General features: G+C 46.3%; 1 protein-coding gene and 1 pseudogene across 4 annotated transcripts in view; both read right to left on the bottom strand.

Moving 5' to 3' along the window:
- CBFB (core-binding factor subunit beta) overlaps positions 1–4647 on the bottom strand; it is a 58988-nt gene extending 54341 nt beyond the window's left edge. For 3 of the 4 annotated variants that reach the window (XM_065898987.1, XM_065898990.1, XM_065898989.1), the window contains exons 1-2: positions 4399–4476; positions 4084–4170 (exon numbers count right to left, since the gene is read on the bottom strand). In XM_065898987.1, coding sequence (XP_065755059.1) covers positions 4084–4170; positions 4399–4476 — 165 coding nt within the window. Of the gene's footprint in view, positions 1–4083; positions 4171–4398 lie in introns of all 4 variants that reach the window. The other variant, XM_065898988.1, reaches the window with a different exon arrangement.
- A 2689-nt stretch (positions 4648–7336) lies between these two features.
- On the bottom strand, positions 7337–8059 carry LOC136140308 (large ribosomal subunit protein eL22 pseudogene; annotated as a pseudogene).
- Positions 8060–15022: the final 6963 nt, after the last annotated feature.

The raw sequence follows: 15022 nt of genomic DNA, 5'->3' as shown, positions 1-15022 counted from the left end.
TTCTCTTGCTCAAAGAAACACTATGCTCCAAAACCCATGTTAAAAATGCACTTGGAGATGACTGGAAGTGAAAATATCTCCACAATATATCACATTGGGAGGAGCTCATTATCATGAATAAACTAACCAAATATCACTTCAAGTGCTTTTTAATAACCAAAATTTATAAGATGAAGACAATATCCTCCATTATGGTTTTTAGCAGAATTCTCTCTCAGAGACAAAAATTCTAGTTTCAGGAAAGGCTCAGCTTAAAAAATACAGACCTTTTCATCCCCGTAGGTGTCTATTTTATCCAGTTTCCCAAATTCCAGTCACTTGCACAGTGAATACAAATAAATGTTAATACCTTCCTACTGAAAAAAAAAATGCACCTGGGACTGTCTCTCCTCTGATAAACCATACGCTAGCATGTGATGTAACTACTTCTCATCTCTCTAAAACCTTGGATGATTAAAAAAATATGCATTTTCTAAAACCCAACTTTAGGAGAACTGATTCTGACAATAACAAAAGAGTATTCATCTAATATTTATAAAAGATTTGGATGGCACAGCTCAATAGACAGAACAATCTAAAACCATTTCAATACAGTCTCATTCTGTGTAGCCCCTGAGCAATTTACTCTATATTTCCCCCAAGTAAAAAATGGAAATAGCCATGTCCCTCTTCCCCAGGGAAAATATGAAAGAAATAAGTAAAAAACATTTGAAAAAAATTTTTTTTCATCATCTAAATGTTAACTCTTCTTTGTTGAAATCAGAGAACTTTTTGTTTGTTTTATTTTACTAACTAAAGTTCTTAAGCATAATTTGTTTCCAAGCATAGTCTTCATCTGAAAGCAAGGGGTTCACATTTTTGGGCAATTTGTTTAAAGCATTAGTTGATTCAGCTATCCACTAGTTCCCCTGATGATTAAGGGCTTAGATTCTTTAGAGATAAAAATTACAGTACTTCCTATGATTGGTACTCGTAGGTACAACTGTCAACCTAACTGCTAAACCTCTACAGACATCTTTAATGGCATTTCCCTAATCACTGGGATACCTTTTCTTGTGGTAAATGTTTTATATGAACAGAGGCTGAACAAACATCAATATTACAATATTAATCTTAAAAAAAAATTGCCCACTATTAGCATAAGTTTAAAAAACAACTATCGAACTGAAATGAACTAATAATAGTTCAAATGAAAACAGACACTAGGTGGCAAACTGCCTAGGCTGTGTGACCTGAGGCAAATTACCTAACTCTGAACCTCAGTTTCCAGTATTTGTAAAGTGCTTAGAACAGTACCAAGTAAATGCTACATGTATTTGCTAAATACAATGAGAAGTAATTTTGAGCTGAAGAAGACAGCCAACCTTGTCAGTCTCAGATAATGAAATTCTCAGGGCAGATAAGAGATTCTGCCCATGAATGAATACCCTCCGTCAAAATCCCACAGCCATGTTTCTTCAGTATTCACCTAGTTACAAATCCTTCTGCCACCAGTGTACCCCAAATCAGCTCTGTGTTAGGTGAAGACATTCTGCAGCTCTTATTACCTCACCTCCTGCCTGAAGGCCAACCTCAGAAGAGATTTCCTGCTTCATCACTTCATGTCCATTATCTCAACAACATCCCTCTCTGAGACAGAAGTGGTAAAAACAGATCACTCTAAAATACCATTTCCCAAATTTATCTGACCACAGAACTCTTTATTTTATTTTATTTTACTGGAACACCTACATATACCTAGGAGTTGGGAAAATTCTGTTTGAAAACACAAAGATGTCACACTGGTAAAAGTGTCTGTATGGAGGATTTCTAGAATGTCCTGACTATACTTTACAGGTTTCATTAAACTGTAAAATAGCACACCTGTGCCAGTCCAACATACCTTTTATTCTTCCATCTTCAGGATTAAAAATACATAGTTTTTACTGCTTTCACAGTAGTCACCATACCTCTCATAAGTATTTTTTTCTTTTATTAATCATTAGTGTTGAAGATATCTCTAACGCTCCTACTACAAGAGCTTATATAAGGAATAAATCAGGTTTTACCAAATAAATTCTACCCCTCACCCATAATCACTTTTATTTCATGCTATGATATGGAGTCTGGATAAGTTTTATGACTAAGAAGAGATGAGCATCACAGCCTTACACTGTTTCGCATCTAAATACAAAATAAACCCTTCATTAACCTCACTGATAAAGTTAAGGAGATGTTCATAATAAAAAGAATAAAAGAGAGGGGAGAAAGTGTTGGATATAGTTTTGGGAACTATGCATATTTTTATCATACATGGCTGCTGTCAAAATAGAAGCAAAAAAATGCCTTTTCCACACCTATTTTCCACCACCAAGTAAGTAAAAACCACAGCCTGTTTATAAGTCATAAGATATATTTTGGGCATTAAGCGAAGTAACCTCTAAATTCAAATAATCAAGTACTTATGATGCAAAAGACACTGTGCAAAACCCATACAGAGGGGGCATATACGGAATTAATGTGGTCTCCATCCTCTAGAAGCTAAAAATCTCTCAATTTAAATATGGCTAACATTGAATTAAAGGGGGGGAAACTAGAAAGAGAGGGAAATGTGAAATTCCTTCCAAAAATAAAGTTACTTCCAAAACATCCATGGGTTGGGTATACCATCCACCTATTCCAAAAGGAAATTCAGACAAAGGATGATATAATCACTGAGCCAAGTAATGAATAATTCTTCTACCACTCAGTGCCAAAACCAGAAAGTATTTGTCCTATACATTTGAAACATATAACTATTACAAACACTCAAAAAAGTGGGCTAAAATCTAGACACTTTCTTTTATAATGTGCAATAATGACCAAATATTCTAGAGTTCCTAATAAATTTGGCCAGTATCTTCTCATGATCTGTAATACAATTCTAAAAAGCCTTCATTTTAAGCATCAAAATATTTTAAAAAAATAAACGATTTCAGTGATGAAAAGGCAGAATTTTATGATATGTGAATTATGTCTCAATACCAATAAATAGATTCTCTACTGTACAAGGAATGGGAGAAGCAAATGTTTCAATATGTCTTCCTATTGTTAACCTAAATTCAAACTGCTTCCATACCTTCAAGTGTGTGCAGATGCAATGGTCCAAGTCATGGAGCAGATAATCAGATTCCATTATACAGTGCTACAACTTTTTTAAAAATTAATAATCAACCTCTTCTCTTTAGTTTTTTCCTATGCACTTTTTGGCTTCATCATTCTCTCTTCATTAGCACCTCCAGTAGGACAAACCAAAAGGAGATGAGGGGAACTAGGACACTTGAAGTTTTTTCAACATTAGGTTTCATGGAGGTAAGGCACCAAATCCACCACCTAAAACAGGGCCTGGGATCAACAGTGGGTTTTGCAGATCCATGCAATTCTTTAGTAACTTCAGGCCTAAACGGGATATGTTTTTTAGGTTTGGGGAAAAAACAAAAACAAAAAAACACCAAATGGTTTCTTTCTGATTCTCCTTAAGCTTAACATTCTAAGAAAAGAAGATGGCACGTTCTTGAGGGCTTCCCCCCCCCCTCTATTAGGACAACAGATAACTGGATTTACTCTCAGATTTATTCTCAGCTATACTGAAAATAAGACAGTTTCACATATAGGTTTACGAAAAATCTAGCGTCTAAGACACAAACTATCGCCCAAGAATCAGAACCTTGAACGAAGCCCTATTTTTTCCGTAAGGGTGTTTTCTTCCTACTAATAACCGACCCTTTCTTTAATCAGTGTCACAGCCTATACAACGACCTTTCCTTGTTTAGTTGGGCTCCGGTTTGAGTTCCACTCGCGGCGAAGTGTTTGCCGAGTCGTGTCTGGGAAACATAATCCACCCGCCGAGAACCACTGGGAAGAGTCTCCCCGCGAGGACGCGGCCCGCCAGTGTCTGGTTTCGCATTTTGAATCCCGAGTAGGAAGTGAGACGGCGCCCGCTCAGTTCCGGGAGCCGCGGCGTCCGCGGCGCCGTCCGGAACCGGCCTGGGCCGCGGCGGCCCCCGCGCAACAAGTGACCCGCGCGCGGCTTCCTCCCCTGTGCCCCCGGCCCCGCCGACTTACGATTTCCGAGCGGCCGTCACGGCAGGCGTTCTGGAAGCGCGCCTGGCGCTCCTCGTGGGGCCGGTCCCTGAAGCCCGTGTACTTAATCTGCAAGGCAGAGACGGCCCGAATTCAGAAGCCAAATCCGCGATGCCGCCCGCCCCGCGCGGCACCGATAAGGGCAACCAGAGTCTGCGGGCAGATGGCTGCCCGGCCGAGACTGCCCCTCCGCAGGCGCGCCGGCGCGGGGTTCCCGGGAGCCGCGCCGCCCAAACTTTTCTCCGCCCGGGCCCGCTCGGGGCGCGCCGCGGCCTCCCCGCCGCCCGCCTGCCTCACCTCACATTCGCGGCTCAGCTTCCTGAAGAACTCCTCGTTCTCGAACTTGCTTCTCTGGTCGGGCACGACGCGCGGCATCTTCCCGCCCTGAGGCTGCGCCGGCCGGCCGGGCTCCGGGCTTCCGCGGGCACCCGCTGGCCGGCTCTGCGCTGACCGACTGACCGCGCACCCGCGGCGCCCTGACTCTCGCTTCTCTTTGTTTCAGGCGCCCGCCCGCGTGGGCTCCCGCGCCGGGAGTCTGAGGTGCCGCCGCCCGCTCGAGCCCAGCCCACGCCGCCGCCGCCGCCGCCGCCGCCTCAGCAGTTGCCTACCGCCCGCGCGGACCCAGCACTCGCCGCCTCCGGCCGCCGCCGCCGCCGCCGCCGCCGCCACTTCCTCTCACCGCCCACCTCGCTAGCCCGCCCGCCCCGCCCCCGTCGGCCCCACCCCTCCTCCTCGCGCGCCCGCCCGCCCCAAACTCCAGCAAACAAAACGCACCATTCACAACTCCGCGCCGCGCATGCGCTGCCCGTCCGCCCTGGGCTGCAGCGAAGCGGAGCTCCTCCCGCGGCGTGGCCCTGTTCCTCTGGACCGCCCGCGGGCCACTTGGTGTGGAATCGTCCGGTGGGGATCTGCCCGGTTCTTGGAGACAGGGAGCGGCCCATGCGGGTTCTTCCTTTCCACTGGAACTTTTGGGCTCCACAGCAGCGCGGAGTAACCCCAAAATGTCACGTGAACGCGAGGAAACTTAAGTCCTTGGAGACTTTGCGTCCGAGAACCGACCGGGAGGGGTGTAGGCTGTGCATATCAAAGACTAAAGGTGGAAAGAGACCAAAGAATCCATCTGAATCCGCATAATGGTGGAAAGGTCGGAGCTGTTGGAGTCAGAAGGGCCTCAAGTGGGATCTTACTCAACTCCCCTGCCTGCTGGCTGAGGCCCTTAGATAGGCACTGGACCGCGCTAAGCCTCAGTTTGCTTTTTTCCAAAATGAAGGCTGTCACAAGCTCGCAGTGTTAGCATGAGAGCCTTTACGTAATTCTAGCACATGATGAGCACTCAATAAATTTAAGTTTCTAAAGAACAAGCTGACTTATATAACCCAATACCAGTTCATATATTTACACAAATGTGCAACATGATCCACAAGTTCTAGGGAAGTCATTTAGCCCAAGCTGGAGAGAGCCTGATATGGGATTTATGGCAGAGCTTGACTCAAAGTTGGTCTTCAATAACTTCTGATCCTTAAAATCTCAGCTTGTCAAAAACTCAGTCCAAGTATGGCAAATAGGTGCCAACTCTGATTGACAGTAGCTGGCCTTATTGTAAAGGATTTTGAGGATACACTTAAGTTCACAGGAATTAGTGCCAAGGGCAGTTGGCAATGTCTGCCTGAATGCAGGATTTGGCAGACTTTCCCACCCCTTTCTAGTCCAATCCAATCTCGTTTTTTACGGATATGGAACTCAGCTAGGATGATGGAGTATCCTGGTTTTAGCAGTGAAAGTCCCATGTCCCAGGAAACCACTCAGTCCCTGGCAAACTGGATTGGTTGTTCACCCTGAGGTCCAGTTAGTGACTGATTGCCCGAGGTCAGGGAGAGAGTTTTCAGCAAAAGCAAACCTGTAGGCTGGTAGTTTTAACAAACACACTCTTTCTGAATAGCAAACATAGAATCAACTCCTTCTAAGGGCATGCTCCCTGGCCTACACCTAGCCAGTGTGAATGTATGTCTGTACACAAACAGAAAGGGTATACATAGTTACGGATGTCACCAACCACTGTTGTTGGGCCTCCAGCTATCCCAGAATCTTTCCCTCAGGTGTCTTTCAATTGCAAGTGACTGAAAACCAATTCAAAAAAACTTAAAGCTAAAAAGTTGTCAGTTTTGCTTTAAGTAAACAAATCACAGAGAGGGACTCTTCGTTTCTCCATTGCTTCTCACTGCTAATTCTCTCAGCATCTCTTCTATGGCATTCATTTCCTGACAAAGGATGGGAGCAGCCACTTCTCCATCTCCAAAGTCTCCATCTCCCAGATTGGCCCAGTCTGGGTCACATACTCTCCCCTCTGCCAAAATCACCATTTCCAGGCAGATGTGATGACACTGGCCATCTTAAGTCACATGCTCTCCCATTGCAGATTGGGGGCCTGAGATTGGCAGCTTCAGAGAGAAGCTGATGGTTCAAAGAAGGGAATAGCAGTTTTCCCAAAAGGAGGGAGTCAGAGTAGTACATGGTGGGCCCACTGAACAGTTTGTATCAGCTACATCTGGCAAAAGGTGCCATTTTAGTTTCACTGCCTAAAGATTCTGGTGAAACTGAAGGGGGAAACCACATCAGCACAAAGCGTGGATACAACCAGCCTTAAAACATCTGCACTTTATGTTGGAAGGTAAGTGAGGCAGCCTCTACCCTAAGTTACCAAGGCAGAACTAAGTCACTCACAAGGAATAGAAGTTTTCATCCATCTGCTGCTTCTCCCTTAAGTCTTTCCAGTTCAACTAAGAAGACCTTTGGACACTAGGACAACACAGCCATTGTTTAAATGAGAGGAAGATGATGAGTTTGCTCTCAGTCAATATGGACTGTGGTCTGGGGAACAGAGTTTCTGCTGTTGACTTCAATAGCAGGGAAAAAGGATATCCCATGTGATACCATGCAACACCACCACTTTCTGTTCAGGCAGACATTTGTGTAAAACCTTTCATTTCTGTCTCCAAAAGATGATTCACAGGGAAGCACTCTTACTCCACAGTGGGTCTAGGTAGGGCTCACGGACCTGCAGCTGACCTTGGTGTTTGGATTCTAGCAATAATCGTTTCTGCCCTGGGAAATGTGGAATAAATAAAAGTTGAAATCTCACTGGAGTGGCCTAGATGCTCAGACAGACATGAACTTCTTGTTGTTGTTCCCAAGTTTTATTCAAGAACTCATACAAAATATTCCAGATAGTTGAATTTTAATCCTCATCTTCCCCCACTTCTTCATCTTGATTAATCTGGAAGAAATGCAATTCGTAACTCTCTTTGCTGTTAGCAACTACGCATAACCAATCATGTAGATTATTCTTCTTCAAATATTTTTTGGTGAGATATTTCAAATACCTTTTGGGAGAAGGCACCGCAGACATTGCAGTCATCCTGCTCTTGCTTCTCTTGATTGTTACAACCTCTCCACCAAGATTCCCAGCTTTTCCGTTCACTTTGATTCTCTCCTAAAGAAACTGCTCAAAATTGGCAGCATCCATGATTCCATCTTTTGCAGGGTGGATGCAGTCAAGGGTAAACTTCAGTACTAGCTTCTTTTTTTGCCCCCCTTCACCACAAGCTTTTTCACAGGGGCCTTGGCAGCAGCAGAGCCAGAAAGCCCCCATGAACTTTTTTGACAAGGAAAAGGTCATGGTCAAGACAAATCCCTTCTAGGCTTAAGGGGGCAGGACTCGGAGCAGTGGGAGTTCAGAGCAGGACAGAGCACTCTAAGAGTCAGCCTCATGAGGGTGGGGGTTGGGGGGGATGACGGCCTGAAGGAAAGGGATGGGAAAGTCTGCCAGGCGGACCCAGAACAGCAGCACCACAGACAGCCTTTGGCAACTCCAGGCCACAGGGTAACCCACACTCGCCATTGTCTGGCGTCCAACCGGCCAGGATGACCGGGAAACGAGCCGCAGGCTGAAGGAGGCCATCTCCTCGACTGACCTCTGTATGCCTTTTTTGGTTGTTGTTAAATTTTTTTCACTTATTTTAAAAACTGGATTAAAGGAAATTAATAAAGGAAAATTTCACCTACATCAGGTATATTTAGCTTTGTGCTTCTGTCCAGATGAGTATGGATTGGTCCAGGCACCACCCAGTGAAGGAGTTTGCTAAGAGCCAGCTCTAGCAGGGCCCACAGATCGAAGCCTGAGGGTGTCTGTCCATTGCCTAGAAACACCCTCCCAACCCCACAAACCTGGCTGAATTCTCTGAAGCCCTGCTGCTCGGAGCCTTCCTCTCCTAAGGATTCCGTCAGCCCAGGGTCTCCTCTCTCCTGCTTTCCCAGTGGGCAGCTGCTCCCACTGATCTTGGATGGTGGGCAGAGAAAGCACGATACCCCTGAGTAGGGTATTGAGGGAACCCTTAATTGTCTGGCCCAACTGTGAAGCTCTGAACTGGGTGCTTTTATGCCCCTTATGTCAGTTAATTCCCACAACCACCTTCTAAGACAGTCCTCCTTGTCCCTGTCTGACAGATAAGGAAATAGAGGCTCTGAAAAGGTAAATAAGTGACCACAGGATATGGACAAGACCCTGATCCATGAGAGGTAATGAAATGGCTAAGCCTTTGGGGTGTATCCTCTTTGTCCACTCCTCAGCATAAGCCTGCAAGTTTGTCGTTATTGACCCTGTTCTACAGATGAGAAAACTGGGGTTCAGAGGGGCTGGTGCCCTTAACCATTCCATTCCAAGGCCTGTACTGGTAGAGATGCCAAAAGTCCTGCTTGTCTCCTTAACTGAACTGCGAGCTTGTGGAGAGCTGTGGCTGGGGTCATTCCTCCTGAAGCACCCTACCATGCTCCCAAAGGGGCCCCAACGGGTTGAATGAAGGGGGTCCTACTGTGGGCCTTGAGGCAGGACGTGGCTCTTGCCCTTGATGGTTGCACATTCCTGCCCACTGAGCCCAGCTGTTTGTCCCTCCTTGGCTTGGAAGGTCAAGGCCTAGACGTCCTGCCTCCCAGGTCCAGCAGAAAGGATGGCTTTATACAGATCTGGTGTTAGCTGCCACCCACACCTGCCTCTCCTCAAAGTGAGGGTGAAGTCCTTCCAGGTCCCTGAGCCACTGGTGCACTATTTCCTGAAGAAAGTTTCCCGTCAGTTAGTGAGGAAATAGTGTACCATCTTGAAGCTGAAATAGGATCTGGAGCCACAAATGAATGTTGAGGGGGGTGGGAGAGAAGGAGAATTAGGGGCTGGCACAGAGCCACTAAAGCCTGGCTCTCCCCAGCTTCTAGTTTTTGGATGGAGATGAGCTTAAGTCCAGGATGAGGCTATCATCTGCCTAAATGAGGCAGTTTCCTGAGCCCTAAATAATTTTTTGGAGATATAATTTACATACCATACAATTCACCCTTAGGCCCTTAAGAATTTCCCCTCCAGGAGGTTTTCCCGCTTCTTAACTGCCCTGCCACACTCCCTCCATCAGCTCAGCCATCCCAGAGGGAGAGGAAAGCAGAGAGGAGCAAGTTTCCCCAGAAGAGCATTTCTTCAGTGTTGGGATCAATAAACCCGTTTGCTTAAAAGGAACCAGATGATTTCATCCTTGTAATTACAAGTTTGACGTTTGCAAATCTTGCCCAGGCTCCAAATGAGCCTCTTTGTCATGGGAGGTGGAGGAGTTTGTCTGGATGGCTGGGGTTGGGGACTGAACCTGGTGTGGTGGGAAGAGGGCCAGGCTGGTGTCAGGAGGCCTGGCTGACCATCTGTGAGGGCTGCTGGACTGCTCCCCTTCCCCTCCCCTACTCTCCAAGTTTCTGGAGGGTGATGGGAAACAAGACTACACTAGGGAAGTGGAGAATGCGGTGCTCTAACCACAGCGCCCTCCTGCTTAAACCCCTCCCCCAAGTCTCCGGTCTGCCTATGGCTGAGAGGCAAAGTCCCTCAGCCCAGCATTCGTGATCCCCTGACAGTCATGACTTTCCTTCCTAATCCCATCTCCCATCATTTCTCCCCATGGCACCCTGTAATCCAGCCACACTGGCCTGCCTGCGTTTCCCACATGCCTCAGTGCCTTTGCTCTAACTGTTCCCTCTACCGAGCATGACTTCCTCCCTCTTCTCTGCTAGGAAAACTCATACTTTTTCTTTAAATATGAGTTCAGGGGCCTTTGATTGTCCTCTGCAGAGTGACTGCACCACAGTGTCACCTCATTCTCTCCGTTGTGTCCATTCAATATGCCAGGGAGATGGTCAGCACACCTAGGACACAGCAGTACCCCCGGTTCTGGAAGGAGTTGGCTCCCCACTAATTTGTGTTTATTTTACTTCTGTGCAGGCTTCATGTGAGTGTCTCTCACTCCACCCTTACATTTCGTTTTAATTATTTAAAACTTGTGTGTATTTATTGTAGAAAATTTAGGAAATATAGGAAAAGAAGAGAGTCCACCACTTCAAAACAATCACTGCTAACATTTCAGTATATTTTCTTTGGCCTCTTTCTATCCACATTTCTTCACCCAGCTATGACATTCTATATGTACAGTTTTGAATGTTCCATTATGACCTAACCCTATGGCATAAGTATTTTCCCACGTAATCATATAAAACTCCTAATGGCATCTTAGCTGATCCCCTGTTGTCGGACAACTATTTAGGTTGTTTCCCATTATTCACTGTTATAAAGTAAGGCTTCTGTGAACATCGTGGTGCTTAAGGCTTTTTCTTAAAAGTTTTGGATAGTGTTTTTAGGGTCAGTTTCCAGAAATAGATCCACTATGTCAAAAGACACAGGCATTTTAAGCTTCCTGATACCTGTAGCCAAATTTCTCTTTGGCACTGCCTCTTCTCTCTTCTTGAGTCTTAAAAATCTGTTCCCTCCTCCCTCCATTTCTCTTCTCACTGTCTCAGGCACAGGAAATGCCAACCAAGAATAAACCAAGACCTGCAGAGAGAGATCAATGGATCAATAAGGCAGGTTGAATAATTCAACACCCAGTTCTGGCTCATTCATCAACTCTTGAGTCCAAATGCATCCTCTTTTACCACCTCTCCTTTTGTCTCTCTGCTGATACCTTGACACCTTGCTCTGTTCTTGGATTCTTTCCCAAATTTGACAAGCTCTAAACCATCCTTGCAGGCAGGGCTTCCCATCATGCTGTAACATTGCCTTATAAATTGGCAGACAGAATTACTAGCCAACGTCCACCTCACCGGCCTGCTTTCCCTCTAGGAACGTGAGGAATAATTAATAAAGCAGACAATAGCCCTCTTCCTCTAGATGACACTTCTGAGTGAATGGTCAAGGAGTTCAGCTTCAGACTGTTCCAGCCCTGCCTAACTTCCTCTGTTTAGCTTGCTTCTTTCCCCTTCTCAGCCAAGCAAATTCATACTCTTTCATTAAATGTGGGTTCAGAGGCCTCTGAGAAATCTTTCTCAACTTTGCTGGGCAGAATGACTGCCCCATAGCATCCCCTCACCAATGCCTGCCCTGGAGGCTAAATGCAACCTCCTCAAGGACACCTCACAGTCTTGGTAGCTTCCCCAGCCCCACCTTATGCTAACTTCATCTTGCTCCCTCCTGCCCAAGGGGAGCTCCCAGCATGCCTTGCAGCTTGAGTAGTGTTGGTGATTAACATGGACACAGAGATGCACTACCCAGATCCCTCTTCAGTGAATGACTTGTTACCCCAGCAGCTGGGATGCTCTTATCCCCCTCAGGGATTTCCTGAGCTGCAGAGAGCTACCTGCAGGTCACTCTTGCTTCCTGGGCAGCTCACATCCAATGACTGATCAAGATGGGATTGTAAAGGCCCAGCAGGGCAATGCTGATGGGTCATAATAGCTCTAAAGCTCCCCGTGGAGTCAGCTGAAGCTGTTGTTGGGCCTGCAGTGGAGCTTGGCTTCTCCCTCCACCCAGTTCTGCTTCCTTCCTCTCCCATCAACAGGTTCTGATCCCAAGGGCACTCCTTAAAAAACAGCCTGTGGCACTTCCCTCGTGGCGCAGTGGTTAAGAATCTGCCTTCCAATGCAGGGGACACAGGTTTGAGCCCTGGTCCGGGAGGATCCCATGTGCCGCAGAGCAACTAAGCCTGTGTGCCACAACTATTGCACTCTAGAGCCCACGAGCCACAACTACTGAGCCCGTGTGCCACAACTACTGAAGCCTGCATGCCTAGAGCCCGTGCTCCGCCACAAGAGAAGCCACCACAATGAGAAGCCCACGCACCACAACGAAGAGTAGCCCCCACTTACCACTAGGAAAAGCCCACGTGCAGCAACGAAGACCCAACGCAGCCTCAAAAAATAAATAAATTTATTAAAACAAAACAAAACAAAAAACAGCCTGAAGGTAAAGCTTCCTAGAGAGCTCAGCAGTGACAAAGAGTGATTCCCAAGCAAGCTTCACTCAGTGCCATATCCCTTACTTTACCTGGGCCTGTCCTGAGCTAGATCCTGCCCAATGAGATGCTGTGGGTAAGCCTTCTTTATAAATATGTTTTAATGTCTTAGGTTTTATTTTTAAAAGTGTTAAAAAACTGTTTTGGAAGAGATATGAGCCATTTTGGGACAATGGTTGTCTGGTACGAGCTGAGATTCCTCCTTTGTATAATATGCACACTACATAACATTTGCTTTAGTACAAGCAATTTTCCAAACACTTTCTCACTGGACTCTCCCAAGGTAAGGAGGGAAGGAATGACTGTCCTATTTTGTAGCTCAGAAAATTGAGACTCACAACAAGTGATTGATTCTTTTAAGGGCATGTGGCCAGGTAGCTCCAGAGATCCCAGGAGAGCAAAGGAGTCCTGAAGTTGAAGAAATTCAGTCCTTTCAATCTTTGTCAGAGCAACCTGATGTCAGAGATCTTTAGTGACTTGCCTGAGAACCCAGAGCTAGCTGGTTCCTCAGATTTCTAATAAAAAAATTGAGGACAGAGACATCTACTCATACTTGTCAAGGCTGTTTTGGCTTCAAGTGACAAAAACCCAATTAAAACTAACTTCCACAAAAAAAAGGGAATGTATCAGTTCATTTAATTGAAAATTCTTGGTTCAGGCATGGCTAGATCCAGGTGTTCAAGCACTGAAACCAGAAATCTGTCTCTGTCTCTCTTTCTGTCTCTGTCTGTCTGTCTGTCTCTCTTTCTCTCGGTCTCTTTGTTATGTTTTAGCTTCATTCACATGCTGACTCACCTTCAAGAGGTAAGGACTACTCTTTCCTGATATTCCCACAAAAATCTTGGGATTGACTTTAATAGGCCAAATTTGGGTTACGTGCTCATCCCTGAAGTGTGGACACTGTGAATCTCTGTGGACAGGGTGATGTCATAGGAAAAGGAAAGGATATACTGGGCAGCCAAAAACATCTGTACAAAGTGTCTGACACAAAGTTATAAACTCTCAAAGCATGGTGGCTATGACAATCTTTAAGGTCCTTTCTAGCTATGAAATTCTAGGATTTGTACAACTTCATACTTTGATAAAAATCCAGCTGTAAATGTTGGCCATCAAGGGAAGAACTGGATAACAACTTGAGTCCATACAAGGTCCAGTCAAAATATCATAAAATGAGGCGGCTTCCTTGGCCATGCAGTGGTTAAGACTCCATGCTTCCACTGCAGGGGGCGTCGGTTCGATCCCGGGTCAGGGAGCTAAGATCCCACATGCCTCACACTGTGGCCAAAAGAAACCCCCTCAAAAAAAAAAAAAACCATAAAATGAACTAAGAAGGGCCTGAAAAAGGAAGCTGGCCTAACAAGGCTGGGGAGTTAATGATCTCCTACAGCAGAGGATAGCTGCCTGTGGTGTGCCTCCTTTTGTAGCTGAGCCAGAGACAGTGGCAGTGCCAGGGTCAGAATGGCCCTGGAAGGGATTCCCTGTGGCTCTGGGGTCTGCTACATCCATAGCCCCTTCAAAGGATTCTGCTTCACATAATCTGGCTGGCCTGGTGGCTGGACCAGTTCTGGGAGCTGAAGGTAAACATGGACAGGCTGGAGGGGAGGACGGAGCTGCAAAGACTGTCCAGTGTGGATGCTTTGCGTTAGGTGGTAACCAAGAGATCCCATCAGAGCCTTCTCTGAGGCATGGGTATTGTACTTGTGCGTGTAGGTGGCAAGTTCAGAGGAGGTAGGGCATGGAGCTTAGGTAACATCCTGGGGCTCATTCATACTGTAAACCAGGTAAATGATGCTCCCTGGAGGTGTGTCTTGCAACAGCTCTTCTGGCTTCCATAATACCTGGAAGTGGGAGGGAGGTCTGTGCCACCAGAATGAGGTCCACATCCAGCCTGTTTCCCTGTTGCCTTGGTCCCACTACCAAGAGTTGTTTGGATATGGTTCCATCCTCCCTCTTTGAAAAGTTATTCTTTTCCCAGATATGCTGAGTATTATAGATGTATTGGTCACCTAGAAGGCAGCCAAGGTCAGAATTCCTCCTGGCAGAGAGGATCAGAGAGGCCCACCGAGTGTCTGAGATCACAGAGCAGAAGGAACAGTTGTATTCAATCCCAAGTCCCCTGTCCATCAGCAGCCTTTCCTAGCACTGTAGAATCCCATGATTCAGGAGCAAAAAACTCATGGTGGTGTCCCCACCAGATAATGAGAGCCCCAGCAACAGGGCCAGCGTTTTGGAGTCTTGGGTCTGGGGTCTTTGGAAGGCCCTGGAAGCTACTAGTCCTTCCCTCAGGCCAGAAGAGCTGCTCCTTAGGCAAGAGACATGTATCAGCACCAGGAGCCTCTGTCAGCTTTTGATGAATTTTCCCGCCACTAGTGCTAATTTCCTGAAAGCCTTTTCTTCCACCTTCAGGCTCCCCTTCAAAATGGTCCTGGCTCCTTCACGGTAGAAGATACGTAATGGTCACCCAGTGACTCCTTGGTGAAGCCACAGGCATGCTTCTCCATAGCACGTACGGCTGCACAGGCTGGGAGTAGACAGGAGTCCTGGACCATAGCTGGAAG

Source organism: Phocoena phocoena, chromosome 20, assembly GCF_963924675.1.
Source record: "Phocoena phocoena chromosome 20, mPhoPho1.1, whole genome shotgun sequence".
Lineage (NCBI taxonomy): Eukaryota > Metazoa > Chordata > Mammalia > Artiodactyla > Phocoenidae > Phocoena > Phocoena phocoena.
This window is presented reverse-complemented; position numbering and strand designations above follow the sequence as displayed.